Source organism: Aphelocoma coerulescens, chromosome 3 (assembly GCF_041296385.1).
Source record: "Aphelocoma coerulescens isolate FSJ_1873_10779 chromosome 3, UR_Acoe_1.0, whole genome shotgun sequence".
Taxonomy (NCBI): Eukaryota; Metazoa; Chordata; class Aves; order Passeriformes; family Corvidae; genus Aphelocoma; species Aphelocoma coerulescens.
The window spans coordinates 110,952,202-110,967,008 of NC_091016.1; the positions used below are offsets into that span (position 1 = coordinate 110,952,202).

A 14,807-nucleotide genomic window follows, 5' to 3' on the forward strand; every position below is an offset into this window, starting at 1 on the left:
TTCCTTGAAAGAAGGGGAATCTTTCAGCTCTTTCACTCCTTATTTATAAACAAGCTGATCACATAGGGTCACTTCACTAGACACCAATATACAAGACATGGAGAGCAATAAAATAATAGTACTTTTATTAAAAAAGCAGCAGTAAACATCCCTATTCCCAGTCCTGATTCCCCTTCCAAGGAAATAGCAATTCAGATCAAAACAATGCCAGATGGGAAGTGAAGAAATATTACACAATTTGCTGGAGACAGCACCAGGGTGGTTTTCTGTTAGCACCTGGAAATCCTTACGCCCTAAACATGGATTAGCTTCATCACTAATCCAGGGGAAAGACCAACAGCTCCCAGCATCTCATTGCAGCAGCAACCCCACTTCCAATGTATAAATGATCTTATGAAGTCTGGCACAAAGAAAGAGAAAGCCCCTGAGAAGGAATAGGAAAAGGAAGACTGAAGAGCATTTAAACTAAGATTGTCCATCTTATCAGGCTTTAGGCCAAACTGTCAAGATCTCACAGCAAGGAGGTGGTTTAGGACTCCCCTCTGCACAAGCCTCTCTATTCTACAGTTCACTTTCAAGAGCCATCCAAAATGGGACTGCTTGTATTATGTGTACCTTTCTTACTCTATACGAGACTAACACTGTGTGTCAAAAAATATTTTATTCTTTAATTGAAACAGAAGCTGAGCAGGTTCCACCTCCATGAAAAAAATTACAGTTAAAATTGGTTACACTAACAGCCTCCAGTAACACTCAAACAGCACATTATCAACAAAATAAAAACCAAGATGTTCCAAAGAAATATCCATGTTGTCCTCAAAATATTTGTTACACAGAATACAATCAAGTTTACTGGTTATGACAATTCATAGAATTTCTGCAATGTTTTCTTGAGATGCGTACAGTCCACTGCTGCAGTGCATCCAATAGCACAGTGTGTCATGTGCTACTTCTCCATGAAAAGGCCACTGAAAAATCTGTCTGATTGTGATCCAGGCTGCAAACTGCTGCACAGACTTTCCCAAGAAAAGAAGTTTCCTGAAGATCTCACAGCTCATCTTTATCCCAGTCATCCAGATCCACATCACTGAGATCAATGTCATCTTCAACTGGAAGCTGTGAAAAAGAGAAGGTTTTGAGTACATGTTTAGAAGCACTTAGTGCCAGGAGATCCCTGAATTGGAAAGATCTTACTTCATCCTGAGAGTAAAGCTCTCTCCTGTTGTCTCTTTCATTCATAAAGCTCCAAGTGCACTAAGCACAGGACAAGTGATCAGAGTTTAGACTAGGAGATTGTTTTTTACTAATCAAAATACTCCAGGTGAAGGCTATACAAATAAACTATGTACCAAATTACTACCATGTTGCATGTTTTTATCAGTCTGAAGTAGATCAAAGGACTGCAGTAACTTTGGTTCTTACAGCAATGTTGAACCTTAAGAAGGTAGACTTAAGTCACCATGTTATTTATTACACAGGCTTTACCTGACAAGCTTTCTGGCATTAAGACCTTGATGGCAAGGTCAGCATATTGCAGAACCCAAGTCTCCACAACACTGGGGTCTTGAATACATGCACTACTACCTCCCTTAGTCAGCACTGGTAATACATTTCTGCCTCAAGGGGTCCAGCTTTCAGATCACATCCTAACAGTCAGGCAGGAACATCTGATCCACAATGTCAGATGGTCAATGTGCCATTTGGTCTGCTGGCAGGATTTAGATAATGGGAAACCATCAACACAACTTGCCACAGTCTTGTACAAACAAGAACTTTCACACTAACAGGTGTTAGTTACTCTGTCTTGTCACTTCTGAACCCAGCAATTCCTCAGCACTTTCAGAAATGGAGCACCTCTTACCTCACCATCTTTGCCATCCCAAGGTTCAACTGAATGAATTTTGGGGAAAGCTCCACCACCCACTGGTGCTGTAGAGCCACGACCAACGGAGAGCTCCCTGAGACAAAACAAGTAAAAGTTAAATTTAAGAAATTCCTCCAACCTCTATCCACCTGGAACAAAACCTGCTTCAGATAAAAGGAAGAAAACTTTAAGATTTCATCTCTAAGTAAATCTAAAAGAAGCAGAAAATGACAGAGCCCTTAAAGCAGCATTGAAAATTTACAATTGGATGCAAAGACATCTGTGATTTACACTATTTCATATTTCAGCAGTGTAAAAATCACAGATAAGTGCAGCCTCTTTAACAGTTTATCACTTAAGGTATCTCCAACGGGAGCCTGTTCTAGTTGAATTCTAGGTGAATTCTAGTTCTGGAATTCACCTGCAAATGTTAGTGGGAATCACCAGTGATCTCTGTTAGTGGAGAATTAGACTCCATGGGTTCCAAAATTCCTGCAACACAAAGAGTGTGAGGTAACCAGCTTCTGTTTGAGACACTCCATCCTGCACTTGCTAGTTAGGCTTGCTCAAAAAGCCCAGCATTAATATCCTGAGGAGCTATTCCCTTTGCATCTTTCAGAAGCAAATAAGACTGTATTAGTACTCCTCCCTAAGTGGAGTTCACAATTTTTATGCTCTTCAAAGTGCCAGTTTCCTTACCTGTGGTTTACACTGCTGAGACAGCCTATTAGACTGCACAAGCTGCCTACAGCAGCTGAGTGAATGGCCAGCCACACCAGCTGTGATTATACTGCTTTCTGCATTCAATTATATACTGCATTCAATTAATGTGCTTCTTATGGCAAGGAGGGGAGAGGCTGTTCAGTTGCTTTTGCAATTCTGGCTGTTCTCTGCCATTCTCCAAGGACAGACATGGAAGTAACACTGCTAAATGTAAGGTCTCAGGGGCTCTTGCATAACTTATGGCAGCTGGTGCTTTCCCTGAAAGCAGAGTTCCCAATTCACTTTGACTGCACTAAAGTAACAGTTTAAGTTTAGCTGCTCTGTTTCAGTGCTGACCTTCTGTCATCCTCTCCACTTCCTCTCCCTATTCCATTCTTCCCCGCACTGGCTCTTGCCCAGCTACACAAGAGGCAGTTTCAAGGAACTTGTGCTGAGCAGTGAGCTACTGACTTTTTGGATGGATTGTTTCAGCTCCCCCAATCAATTTATCAAGTGCTAGGAGAATGGAAAGGTGGCATGGGGAAGACAGGACTAGACTGAATTAGAAAGATGAACAGCAGTATACAGAAGCTCAGGAACTTCAACAGCACCCATTCAGATTCCCACAATGGGAACATTCCCATTACTAAGGACTAGTCAGAATGCACCACTTGAATTAAATGAAATTCATTACTAAGTTATTTCTTAAGTTACAGAGAAACAGAATTTTTCAACATCAAAGCCCACTTCTATTTTCAACAGTTTTACTAAACTACCTACCTTAAGTCTAAATGGCCAACTTAATTCTGCACACCACAAAAAGGTAATGACTGCTTTATTGCAATCCCCACTGAAGCCATCCCTTGCCTCCACTGAATTCTCATTATCTTGGTTCTCTTAACTGTGCAAGTCTTGTCTGATCCAGGAGAGTCTGCTTGTGGTTTAAAGAGTCATAGCCCCAGTTACAGGAAGATTTAAGTCACTTGAAGATTTCATACCTGAGAAACTCATTAATCCCTTGCTCACTGAATGATCCTTTCAGAAGGGCAAATTTCATCTTCCGAGCATTAACAGCTGCCATTGCTGGATACCCAAAGCCTCCAATCCCCAGAGAGCTCTCAAGATCTGATTGAGCACCTGCTTCTGTCCACAGCCACCTTGAGGAAAAGATGAAATAGAAAATTAATAATCGGGATAGGCACTACAATTATTTTCAAATCACACATATCCTGCAATCCTACAGAGTTCAAGCAGGGCTCTGTATTGCCCTTGACACTTTCAAAGTCAGCAGGGAAAAGGAGGGTCCTGATCGTGAACCTTGCAACAGAAGAAAGCCCCCTCTCAGCAGCACCTCTAGGCCAGTCCCACCCACACAGCCACTGAAAGTTGAGTAACAACAGTCACTAAACACAGTGCAGGGGAAGAACTATGTTACCATCCTGAACAAACTGCTACACTTTAGCCAGTCCTAAGGAAGGTTTTTAAGTACTCAAATCACAGATGGAAAGATTACAAAGTCCTGCCCAATTATCACTATAGAGGATTTCTAGCTAAGGACACTGAGTACTTGTTCCTCACTCAGGTCTCAGTTCCTTTAATGCTTAGCAAGTCCTCTGAGGAACCTCTGAAATGAGCCAATCTCAGCATTTTCCCCCAGGTTTTCATCCCATTTTGATCCCTTTCATAGCAGTCAGTGTGACAGAACAGCTCTCACTTTCCTGGTAAGTCCTGGAGATCCTAACCTGCACCTGAGAGAAGGAGGAAAGGCATAGCCTGCTGGCCTGTTTCTTTGAGAGCATGAAACTTGTTAATAAACTGCAATTTACTTGTTTTTTTGAGAATTCAACAGTCACACTGGCAGACTCACTGACCAGCAGCAGATGGTAAAAGAAACCTCCCTAAAATACTTTAGTATTCAGGACAAGAGTAAAAGATGCTTAATCTCATTAATGCTTAGATATCACTTGTAAATGCAGAATTTGAGAGGTGGATGAAAATTTTAAAAAATTGGTTATTTTAAGGTCACAACATCCCCTTCTCCAGTAATTAGTGAAATATCAAGATATGCTACCCTGAACAAGGAACAACTCTTTTCTGTAGCTAATCGGGTATCATACAAATTTTATCCCGTTATGCCCAGAAATGCTCACGTCTTTTCCAAGACAACCAGTGAACAATGACACTTACCCCCACATTTTCTTTTTGTATTTTTCAGCCATTTTTAACATGACATCCAGGTAAGAATTTCTCCCTGAAGCTCCTGTTTGTTAGACAGAATTGGACAAGTTAAAAAACACAACTACACGCTTTAGGTGACAAATTCATACAAAAGTCTGCTTGCTTGTATGTGTACCTGTGTCAAGAATATGAGGCAGGACAGAAATGATGCAGAGCTGATGAGCATCACAGGTACTCTTCAGAACATCCTCACTAATTATCTAGACAAAAGCAGCAGAAAGTCAATTACAGTAAGACTTGGTCCTTCGGTTGTGACTGCACTTCCCTCCAACAGCCTAATAACTCTATCCTACAAGGTAGTAAGTACTGAAACAACTTGACACAAGAGCTTACAAGTCTCTCCTACTTCACTGGTCCCCAGCACATGAGTAATTTACAAAGAGTTCACAAAGTCTTCTGTTGAGCTTTGCAGCAACAGGAAACTAAGCAGTACCAAATAAGGCTTACAGAAAGCACAGTCAGATGTCACTTCTACTTCTTGCTCAAAATCACTGTCCTTGCCCAGGGCTAGAAAGAGCAGCCTCAGGCCTATGTGAATGCTTGTGAGCACAAGGAGAGCCAGCAGAGGCAGCCTTTGCTGTGGATAACAACGTTCAAGCAACAGTAACAACAACACTGGTTTTGTGGGATCTGTCTCAAAAGGGAATTGATCCAGTGACCTACACCAGTGGTCTCCAACATTTGATTGTGCATCCCAGTGGTAAATAAATTTCTAAGCATGCAGCCCCTGATATATATAAATCAACTATATGCATATGCACATGCACATACATCAACATGTATTAATATTAGAAAGCATACAAAATAAAAAATTTAGAAGGATAAGAAAGATGAAATAAGCACCATTTAAAAATATCTTTAGGTTTATTAATAGTGCAAATGCTTTTTGTTTTTTTCCTTCCTACATCCCAATGGACTGTCTTGTGTGCACCTCACGTTAGAGACAAGCGAACACCATTTCAAATCTACCAACAGCAAGCTGAAAAAAGAAGTCGCCTTACAGAGGGTGGAGTTTTTTGAACAACAAGCAAAACTATTCATCATGCATCTCCTAACAAACACTTTACAAATTACAAGGCCATGCCCTCTTATTGGAAGAAAAGAGGTGGGGCACAGAACCCAACTTTTTCACTCACTCCTCAAGAGGAGATTCAGACCCCCTGGCACCATCCTGTCAATGCCTTCACTGTATCAATTCTGATAGTCTCCAGACAACAACAAATTTACAGTAGAAATGAACATTCAGCTTTTTGTTATTTAAGACTTGTCATCCTTTACTTTCTGGGGCAAAAAAGTGCACAAACACCACACTTAGGCAGTTTAGAGTTCACATAGACCTGTAAAAACTGCTGCCAAGAGTATGATAGAAAAGCAATTTGAGAAAATGATGTAGAGGTACCTCCAGGAGCTCAGGTGGTGGTGCATTATCAGAAAACAGATCCAGAGCACGAGCAATGATGTCTGATCTAGTTCTCCCACCATCATAATCAACAGGGTCTTCTCCTTTCTGGAAGATTTTAATGGTGGGAAATCCACGAATCTGCAAGACAAGTTTAACCCATCAGCTCAAATAAACCTGAATATTTATGGTGGAAATTATCTGCTTGTCTGATGTGTTCTAGATTAAGAGCAAGGGAAGAGATTCAACATCTTTGTGTATCAAGTCTCATATGTTCTGACTGAACTTGAATTTTGTAGCTTCCTACCTTTGCAACCATTCAAAACAAGGGTAATGCATGCTATAATGCTGCTTTGGGGTTTTGGCCTGATGAACCAGCAAAGATTTCATCTCAATTTAGATGCACCAAGCACTGCAGGTGTAAGTACCATGAGGACTATCTTTACCCTTCATATCCATTAGACATTAATTTCCTGATTTGTCTGTGGGGGAACAATACTGTGCCTATATGGCAACAAGTGGACCATATGCTCCTTCTGCTACACTTCCAGTAAATCTTGCTCAGTGTTTCCCTTCACTGTCAGTCATGTGCACTTAGAGGGAAACTACACAACACACTGTAAGCTCCGTGGACTGTACTACAAATCCGAGAGTATCTGCTCTCTTTTGGCAAGCAACACACCTCATCTGGGCAGCTGATATTGTCTGAGTGATCCCTGATAACTGGCTCCAAGGGTTCCAGAGATGCCCAACCAGCCTACAGTCTGAAGAGAGAGACCTCTTACTCCAGATGATACAGGTATACAAGGTCTTATGGAAATAAGCAGCTTTTCTCCTCAGGAATATCCAAGTTAGTTCTTTTCCTCTCTCTTCATTGATTTATATTGTTACTGACATTCACGAATTATTTGTGGGGAAAAAAATTGAATGTGTCACTTACTTTTAGCACAAAACATTTAAGTAGTACCAGATTAAGGAACAGTTCAGTAAGGATTGAAGAGAAATCTGACTTGCTAGAGATGGAAAGGCAATTGTAACCACTGCAGAGCACACTCACCCCATATCGGCTTGCCAGCACCTGATTGACTGTTGCATCTACTGCAGCCAGCTTTACTTTTCCTTTTGTTTGATCCTTCACCTCAGTGGCAGCAGCTGCCCATTCTGGCTCCAGGCTGAAAAACAGAGAGTACAAGTGTCCTAAGCTCTCTCAGAGCTGGCAAAAGTATACCACACTTCAACATTATGTAGCATGTTTTACTCAAGAAAAAAATTCTCTTCTGAGAATGACAGCTAAGAAGGTTATCCAAACAAGACTGATGTCCTGCATCTGAAGGAATGAAAAGTTTAATATAGCTTCTGGATCTTATTTCTACTGATAACTGGGAATTTTACTGCTAAGGATTGCAGCCAGAGCAGCACCAAGGGGCCCTGAGCAGAAGCCCACACATTTTTGTTAGATCACCTCACAAAAAACCTCATTTCTGGTATACCAGAGATGCAAGGTCTCTTTTAGGGAATTAAGGGTATTACACAAAACAGGCACTAACAGGAACTGAATTGTTGAAGAAAAACCTCATTTACTTTTTGCAGTGCCCACACCATGGGGCATAAAACTCCACCATCCACACATCATCACTATTTATGACATTCTTATCAAAGCTGTCATCAGTCAGCTCAATCACATCCTTCTTATCTCCACCTCCGCTCTGCCGGCTCTGTAAGAAACAAACAGACCCTCGTGTAAGAAGTAACCAAAACTGGTCTCCCACACAGGCCAACTCCTGTGTGTCACATTGTACCAAATGATCTTTATTTGAGCAAGATACAAAACAGGCAGTGTTAGGTCATACAACTTTCCCTTTTTAAAACTGACAGTACACACAGCCTACTCCCCACAGCACTTTCAAAACACAGCAAATGAACCTTCTCTTGAAAAAGGAGAAATCAGGTCAAACTGACTACCAAGAAGATGTGGGAACACTTTCTCAGTTCTTCATGCTCTGATCTGTCCATGAACAAAGTGCTCTCCAACCCCTACCTCTATCTAGAACCAAGTCCTGGTTTCCAGGCAAAACAAACATGGGGGAACATGATGCACACTATGGGGTAAAGTCCACCCAGGTCTTCTATCTGGCCACCCTGAGGATGTCAGACTGTACCCTGCACCATGATTTAGAAACAGTAGTAGGACCCAGAAGCTTTTCAATTTACCTTCGGGGAGAAATCCAGCAAGCCAACTTCAGAAAAACACTACCAAATTAAAAAACCTTAATCAGTCTAACTTAGACTAGGACTAGGCAAATGGTACCTCAATCACCTGGAGAATAGGGCTACCAGGAATCCCAAAGTTCAAAGGGAGATGCACCTGGGGAGTAACAGCCCCATACACCAGCACACACTCAGAACTGATTAACTGGAAAGCAACTTTTCAAAGAGGAACATGAGTGTCCTGGTGAACAAGCCAAACACGAGCCAGCACTGCAACCCTGTGGCAAAGGTGTCCAACAGCCTCCTGAGCTGCACTAGGCAGAGTTGCCAGCAGGACTGAGGAGGGAATCTTTTCCTCTGCTCAGCACAATGTGGAACACCTGGAGTGCTGGGTCTACTTCTGGGCTCCCCCACAGAACAGGCATGGACACACTGGAAGAAGTCCAGCCAGAGCTGATTAAGGGCTTTAAGCATCTGCCATCTGATGAGATGGTGAAGGAGAGCAAAGAAAATAAAGCCAGGCTCTTCTCTGCAACAAGAGACAAAAGGGATGAGGTTGAAATAAAAGAAATACCATTCTATGATTCCATAACCTAAAACATAAGAGAAAGGATTTCTACTGTGAGCATGGTCAAACATTGGAACAATTTCCCCGGAGAATGCAGTCCATTTGGAGTCTCAGTTCTTGGAGACACACAACTTTAAGGAACACAGGCCAGAGCAATCTGCTCCAGCTTGCCCTGCACTGGGCAGGGTGCCTGGACTAGATAAAACTCCAGACATCCCTTCCAATTCTGTGACTGAGTTGGAAGCTTTGATCTCCTGTACAAGACAGTCTCCAGTTGAAAAACAAACACATATTCCCTCAAATACCTGTTTTCCAGAACTGTATCCTCCACTTCTGCCACTAAGACGTTCTTTCACCAGGGACCGAAGAGCATTCAGAGCAGCATCGACAATAGCATCGCTTGTCCTGCCACCTGCAGTGCAGAAAAATAGGTGATCAAACCACCAAAAGGCCAGTTTAAGGGGTGCTCCTAACTTAATTGCAAACTTAATCCTCCCTCACCCTAATGACCTATCAGGAAAAGCAGGACTGGGCTATGAGCGATACAGTACTAGTGGTGGGACATCTGATTTAAATACAAGCAGCAGGACTGACTTCACTACACCTTTTCATTACCTGGCTTTTCTGGTGAGGGGTGACTCTACAGCAAGCTCCAAATAAACAGGAAGAAAGGAATAATTCCTTCAAATTGCCTATCAGGCACCAGCTACGAACTACAGGTGGGACTGTTAGACAATGCTAAGGCATACACAGTTTGGTCAAACCACTCCCACACATCTGTCTCTCAGTTACTGCAAGAACTAGACAGGAAGGAAACACCACACAACACAGCTACCATAATTACTGCATTCAGGGAAGTTTTTAGGCATGCAACATTTAAAAGATCACCACATTTACCCTGATAATCCTCTGCTTTGTTTTTGTTGGCTCCAAATATCTTGATAGTAGGAAACCCTCTGACTCCATACTGTCCACCCAAGGACTGATGTTTATCTGCATCTACTGCACCCACTTTCACTACACCCTGCAGAAACAAAACAAGAAGTGACACCTAAGACTTCTACAGTGATTTAATACCTTTTATACTCTCTGCTGGGGGCACAATGGAAACAGGGAAGAGAGAGCGACAGTTACTAGGACAGCAACAGAATAGTCAACAGAAGAGAGGTATTTCACCCCACGAGCATACAGAACACTATAAATGTCCACTTCTTCCTTCAGTGTGACAAAATAAATTTTAAATTGTTTGGGCCATTATTTAGTTGGGTTTTTTTGTTTGGTTTTCTTAGAAGGAGAATATATATATATATATTTTACATAGGCAAGAGTTCAGCTAATCATGCCATGACTAATTTTTCTACAACTAAAAAAATAGTCAACACCAATGGCTTACAAAGCTGTTTTCAGTCCTAGAGAACAGTAAATGGGAATTCACGGGGACAGAACTGACTTTCTTCCTCTACAATTGAATGGCTTCTTTTAAAAAGAATACAACAAACCAAACCAAACAAAAATCCTGAATTTCAAGTTTTCAAGTGCCTGAATAACACTTCTCTGGCTAGACAAGTATGATTAAAGTGATAATGGTTTTAAGGACCAAACCCCTCCATGTTCCCAATCCAGATGTCAAACAGCCAAACTCTCTTCAATCCACTTCCACAAGTACATTTGAAAGGCTAAACTTACTTTTAAAGCTGTTGCTGCTTTCTTCCACTCAGGGGTTAGCCTTTGACAATGACCACACCTTTTTGAAAAAAAAACCCAAAAAATGGTAAATGTCATTCAGATCTGACACCTATTTCACAGTCACTCACAGCAAACTGTAGGAGACTGAGGATTTACTCATGAAGAGACTACACCACAAGATCACATCATCATTCAGGCTTCTGAAGAAAAACCTCCACATTATATAGACCGCAGCAACACTAGAAGAGGCACAGCAAGGCTTCCCCTAAACCCCTCAGCCCAGACACAGTCCAGCTGTTGCAACAAAAGGCCACTTTCTTCAGAATGTGGAGCTTTGGATGGCAGTATCACAGAGGATTTGTACAATGATGGAATATATATACATCACCAGAATTTAAATGGAATAGACTCCATACTCTGGACCTGAGCAGAACAGGAGACAAAGAGAGATGCTAAATTAAGATGCACAAAGCCAGTATTTTTCAATGGAAATTGGAAATTTTAAGTGTGATATCAGATCTGTGCTCTCACATCAGAATTAGGCTCAGAAACACAGAAGTGAGAGACCTTCTCATTTACCTACTGCACTTTAATCAGTCATTTTTAATACTAATTTAACCAGAAAAATTGAAGTAGAAAAATGGCATATAAGATTTTGCTAGCAGACCCTATTTGCCAAATTGAAATGCCAATTCCTGCCTTTTTCCCTCACGATAATATTTAAAACAGGAATCACAGGTACAGCTATTTTGCCAGTCATGTGACCATCAAAATGACAACTGTGCTGTCAACAGCTGAATGAAACCTCGAGCTGATCAGCAGCAGATTCCTGTGCTGCTCCTCTGTGATAAGAGCAAGCAAGTACACAGCTGCAGTTCTTACCATGGGGCATAGAACTCCACGAGCCACAGGCTCTCGCTTTGGATGACCTCCTTGTTGAAATTAGTTGGTGTGAGCTCTATCACATCATCAGTGGCTGAATATAAACCATTAACTGCCAGGAACAAAGTGCAGCTCACTGCGCCTACAATGAAAAGCAAAGACATCAGCACTCCTGTTGAACATTCATGCCTCTCCTGTTGCCACGGCTAAATCATCTCCCCACTCTTTGCAAATCAGCAGTGGTGGGAAGGGATTCCAGTTAGACCAGGTAAAAAAGGAAGTTAAGACAAGATAGATGCTCTTCCTCCTCACTTAAAACATGATTCCATAGGATCACATAAAATAGGGTCTGTGCCTAAAGCTAGCTTGAGTTATGCCACTCCTGTTATGGCTCTACAGAGAGACTTGTGTCAAAGCTCCTACCCTAACTTTTGCTGGTACCAGACCACCAGAACTTCTCCAGGGATCCCCACAATCAGCTATGTTTTCTTTCAGTTCTCATAGAAACTCCTAAGCCAATTGTTCAAACCTCTTGCACAGCAGGCACTCAAACACATCTTTTATAGGATCACATCATGCAGGACTGTCCCAACTAGGTTTGGCACAGTTACACTGATTTTAGGACAAGCACTTGATGCACTGGTAGTGCATCATTCCTGCTCATGAGGATCTTAGTCTACCATTGATTTATCTCTTTAGCAGGAGACTAAAGAGACAAATCAATGGAGAATAACAGCTAAATCTCTCTGGTTAACAACTCAAGCACGCTGAGAATGCTAAAAAAATAACATTAAAAGATAGAAGGAAACTGCTTTCTCTTATAGCTTTGTACTTCTGATAATTTCTGGAACTTATTATTGCTTCAGACTTTGTACATAAAACCTCATAATCCTTCCTTCTACCTAGTCAGGGAGATTGAGAGATGACTTGATGAGAGATGACAAGCATCTGTGTAACAAAAAACACCCAACAAAAGACTTCTCTTAATCCACTAAAGACTGGAGGGAGTAAGAGCTCAGACACCCAAGTTACAACTAGACAAAAAGTAGCTTTACTGCAAGTGGTTAACTTGAATGGGAAGCTGCACAATCTCTCTCTCTCGAAAAACAGGTCAATGATGCAGAAATGCTACAGCACATGGTATACAGATTGCACAGCATCACCTACACTTTATCAGTCCCACACAATTAAAGCTGGTTTCATTACCCCTATTCTGTAGGTGAGTGAAGATGACAGAAGTAAAATCTTCCACGTTACTCAAGCAGAGATCAGGACTGAAATGCCACACTACAACCCAGTGCCCTATCCACTGCACCACTACCCCATCCTAATGGTTTCTTCTAGCACAAGGACTCAACCCTTTTCTTCTGGGGTGATCAAAATCGGTTTCCACCATCAGATGTATGAGTTAGATTGGCTCTGTCTCTTCAGGATGCCCATACACAAGACGCACTTCATCAGCATTGATCAACTGACTTCGAGGAGATCCGCGGCTGTCACAGCATGTTACAGTGACCTACAGAAACAGCTGCTGCTGGGGTAGAGTAAGAAAGTAAGGATGGAAAAAGTTCCTTGAATGTTACAGTCACTCTCAAGAGAAAAAATCTCCTCTAGGCAGAATGAGACCATTAAATTGAAATCAGCATATTCTGGCTTCATCTTTAGGTGATCTCTGGCAGAATACATTCAGAAGATGAAATTCACTCAGCCATTTCTGTCCCTTCAAAGAGAGAAGTTCTAGCTTATACAAATACACCTGCTAAAGGCTACTCACAAAAGAAAGTACATGGTGAAATTCACCTAGTCACCTATCACTGCATTTTTTTAAAACTATGAGTCATGAACTGGTGGCATAACTTTCTACAGTGAAACATTCAAGGTTTAATTCAACTTCAGCAAAGGAAAAGATCATTTTCCTGCAAGCATCTATGACAGATAAATGCAAATCTGACCTTATTATTAAGGAAAAAGCAAATAGATAATCTGATTTCAAAAGCTGTTTTCTAATGTAAGCAAATCACATAGACAGAAGCATGAATAAACCAGCTAAGGCAGCTCCACGCTGGTATTACTAGTTCTAATTGAACCGTAAAGTTGCAAGTCTGGAGATCTATTTTAAAAAGCTTTTGTCACGGGATGATGATAATGATTCTGCGAACTTCCTCCTACAAATACCCCGTCCTGCAGCAGTGCTCGATGTGCCGGAGCTCACGCATCCCTGCACACGTGCGCTCGGCGAGCCACGGCCTGGGGCAGAACTCCCGACACCTTCGGCGTTTCCATCGAGGGGCCCGAGCGGGAATGGTTTACCAATTCCTCCGGCACACAAGAGGCGGCAGCAGGCGCAGAGGAACACCAGCTCCCCTCGGACTCCTCCGCTGGACCTCGGTCACTGCTCTCTTGCTGCCCTCAAAGCACCAGATCGCAAGGCAGGGCAGCCAGGCACGCACAACACCGCCACTTACTCAAATCAAAGAGGGTCTTTTAGTAGGGTAAGAGATAACCACGGTTTTCTTTTCTTTTTTTTTTTTCTCTTTTTTTTTTTTTTTTTTTTTTTTTTTTTGCTACTGGGATCTTTAGGACTTTAGGATCTCTCTACTTGTGCTTCGCTAACCCACCGAGCAATGCCCGCCCCCGCGGCACAGACCGGCCACAGCCGAGCCGCGACTCCAAGCACTGTCGCCACAGAATCCATGGGGTTGGGAAAGACCTCTAAGATCAAGTCCAGCCCATGACCGATCACCCCTCTGTCAACCAGACCACGGCACTGAGTGCTACCTCCAGTCTTCCCTTAAACACTTTCAGGGACAGTGACTCCACCACCGCCCCGGGCAGCCCGTGGTAATATCTGATCACCCTTTTTGTGAAGAAATTCCTCCTAATGTCTAATCTAAACCTCCCCTGCTGCACCTTAAGACTATATCCTCTAGTCCAGGCAAGCTGCCTGGGAGAGGAGAGCGATCCCCACCTTTCAGAAGGCTCTCCCCTCCGCCCGCCGCCCAGCAGAGCGGCCGCACGGCCCCGGGCCCCGATCCCTCCCGCCACGACGGGGCCCGCAAAACCGGGGAAAGCGAAGCCGCGTCCCGCCGTGCCTCACCGCCCCCTCAGACCTTCCCCCGGGCCCTCAAGGCTCCTACCCCACCACAGCCGGCCCGCGCCGCACACCCCCATGGCTGCCCTGCTACCCCGCTGCCCCGGCCGCTGCCGCCGCCGCCGCCGCCACGGCCTGCGCGCCCCGCCCCGCCCGCGCCACGCGCCCC

At 43.0% G+C, this 14,807-nt stretch overlaps 1 protein-coding gene across 1 annotated transcript; it reads right to left on the bottom strand.

Annotated features, from left to right (window-relative positions):
• Window positions 1–642: 642 nt before the first annotated feature.
• Window positions 643–14,781, bottom strand: PDIA6 (protein disulfide isomerase family A member 6). The gene is made up of 13 exons (XM_069011594.1): window positions 14,685–14,781; window positions 11,548–11,689; window positions 10,666–10,723; window positions 9,877–10,003; window positions 9,285–9,391; window positions 7,785–7,918; window positions 7,261–7,375; window positions 6,204–6,344; window positions 4,920–5,004; window positions 4,754–4,826; window positions 3,565–3,723; window positions 1,862–1,958; window positions 643–1,116 (listed from the first exon to the last, which is right to left on the bottom strand). The coding sequence occupies exons 1-13, from the start codon at window positions 14,716–14,718 to the stop codon at window positions 1,048–1,050; spliced, it is 1,341 nt and encodes a 446-aa protein (XP_068867695.1). The 5' UTR covers window positions 14,719–14,781; the 3' UTR covers window positions 643–1,047.
• Between the last annotated feature and the right edge of the window lie 26 nt (window positions 14,782–14,807).

What these genes read in the sequence shown, in the direction of transcription:
- PDIA6 (XM_069011594.1), bottom strand. Translation starts at nt 14,718, where the DNA reads ATGGGGGTGTGCGGCGCGGGCCGGCTGTGGTGGG. An exon ending in GCCTCATATTCTTGACACAG is followed by an intron (nt 4,827 to 4,919) that starts GTACACATACAA and finishes TCTAACAAACAG; the next exon opens with GAGCTTCAGGGAGAAATTCT. An exon ending in GGGATTAATGAGTTTCTCAG is followed by an intron (nt 1,959 to 3,564) that starts GTATGAAATCTT and finishes GTTTTGTCTCAG; the next exon opens with GGAGCTCTCCGTTGGTCGTG.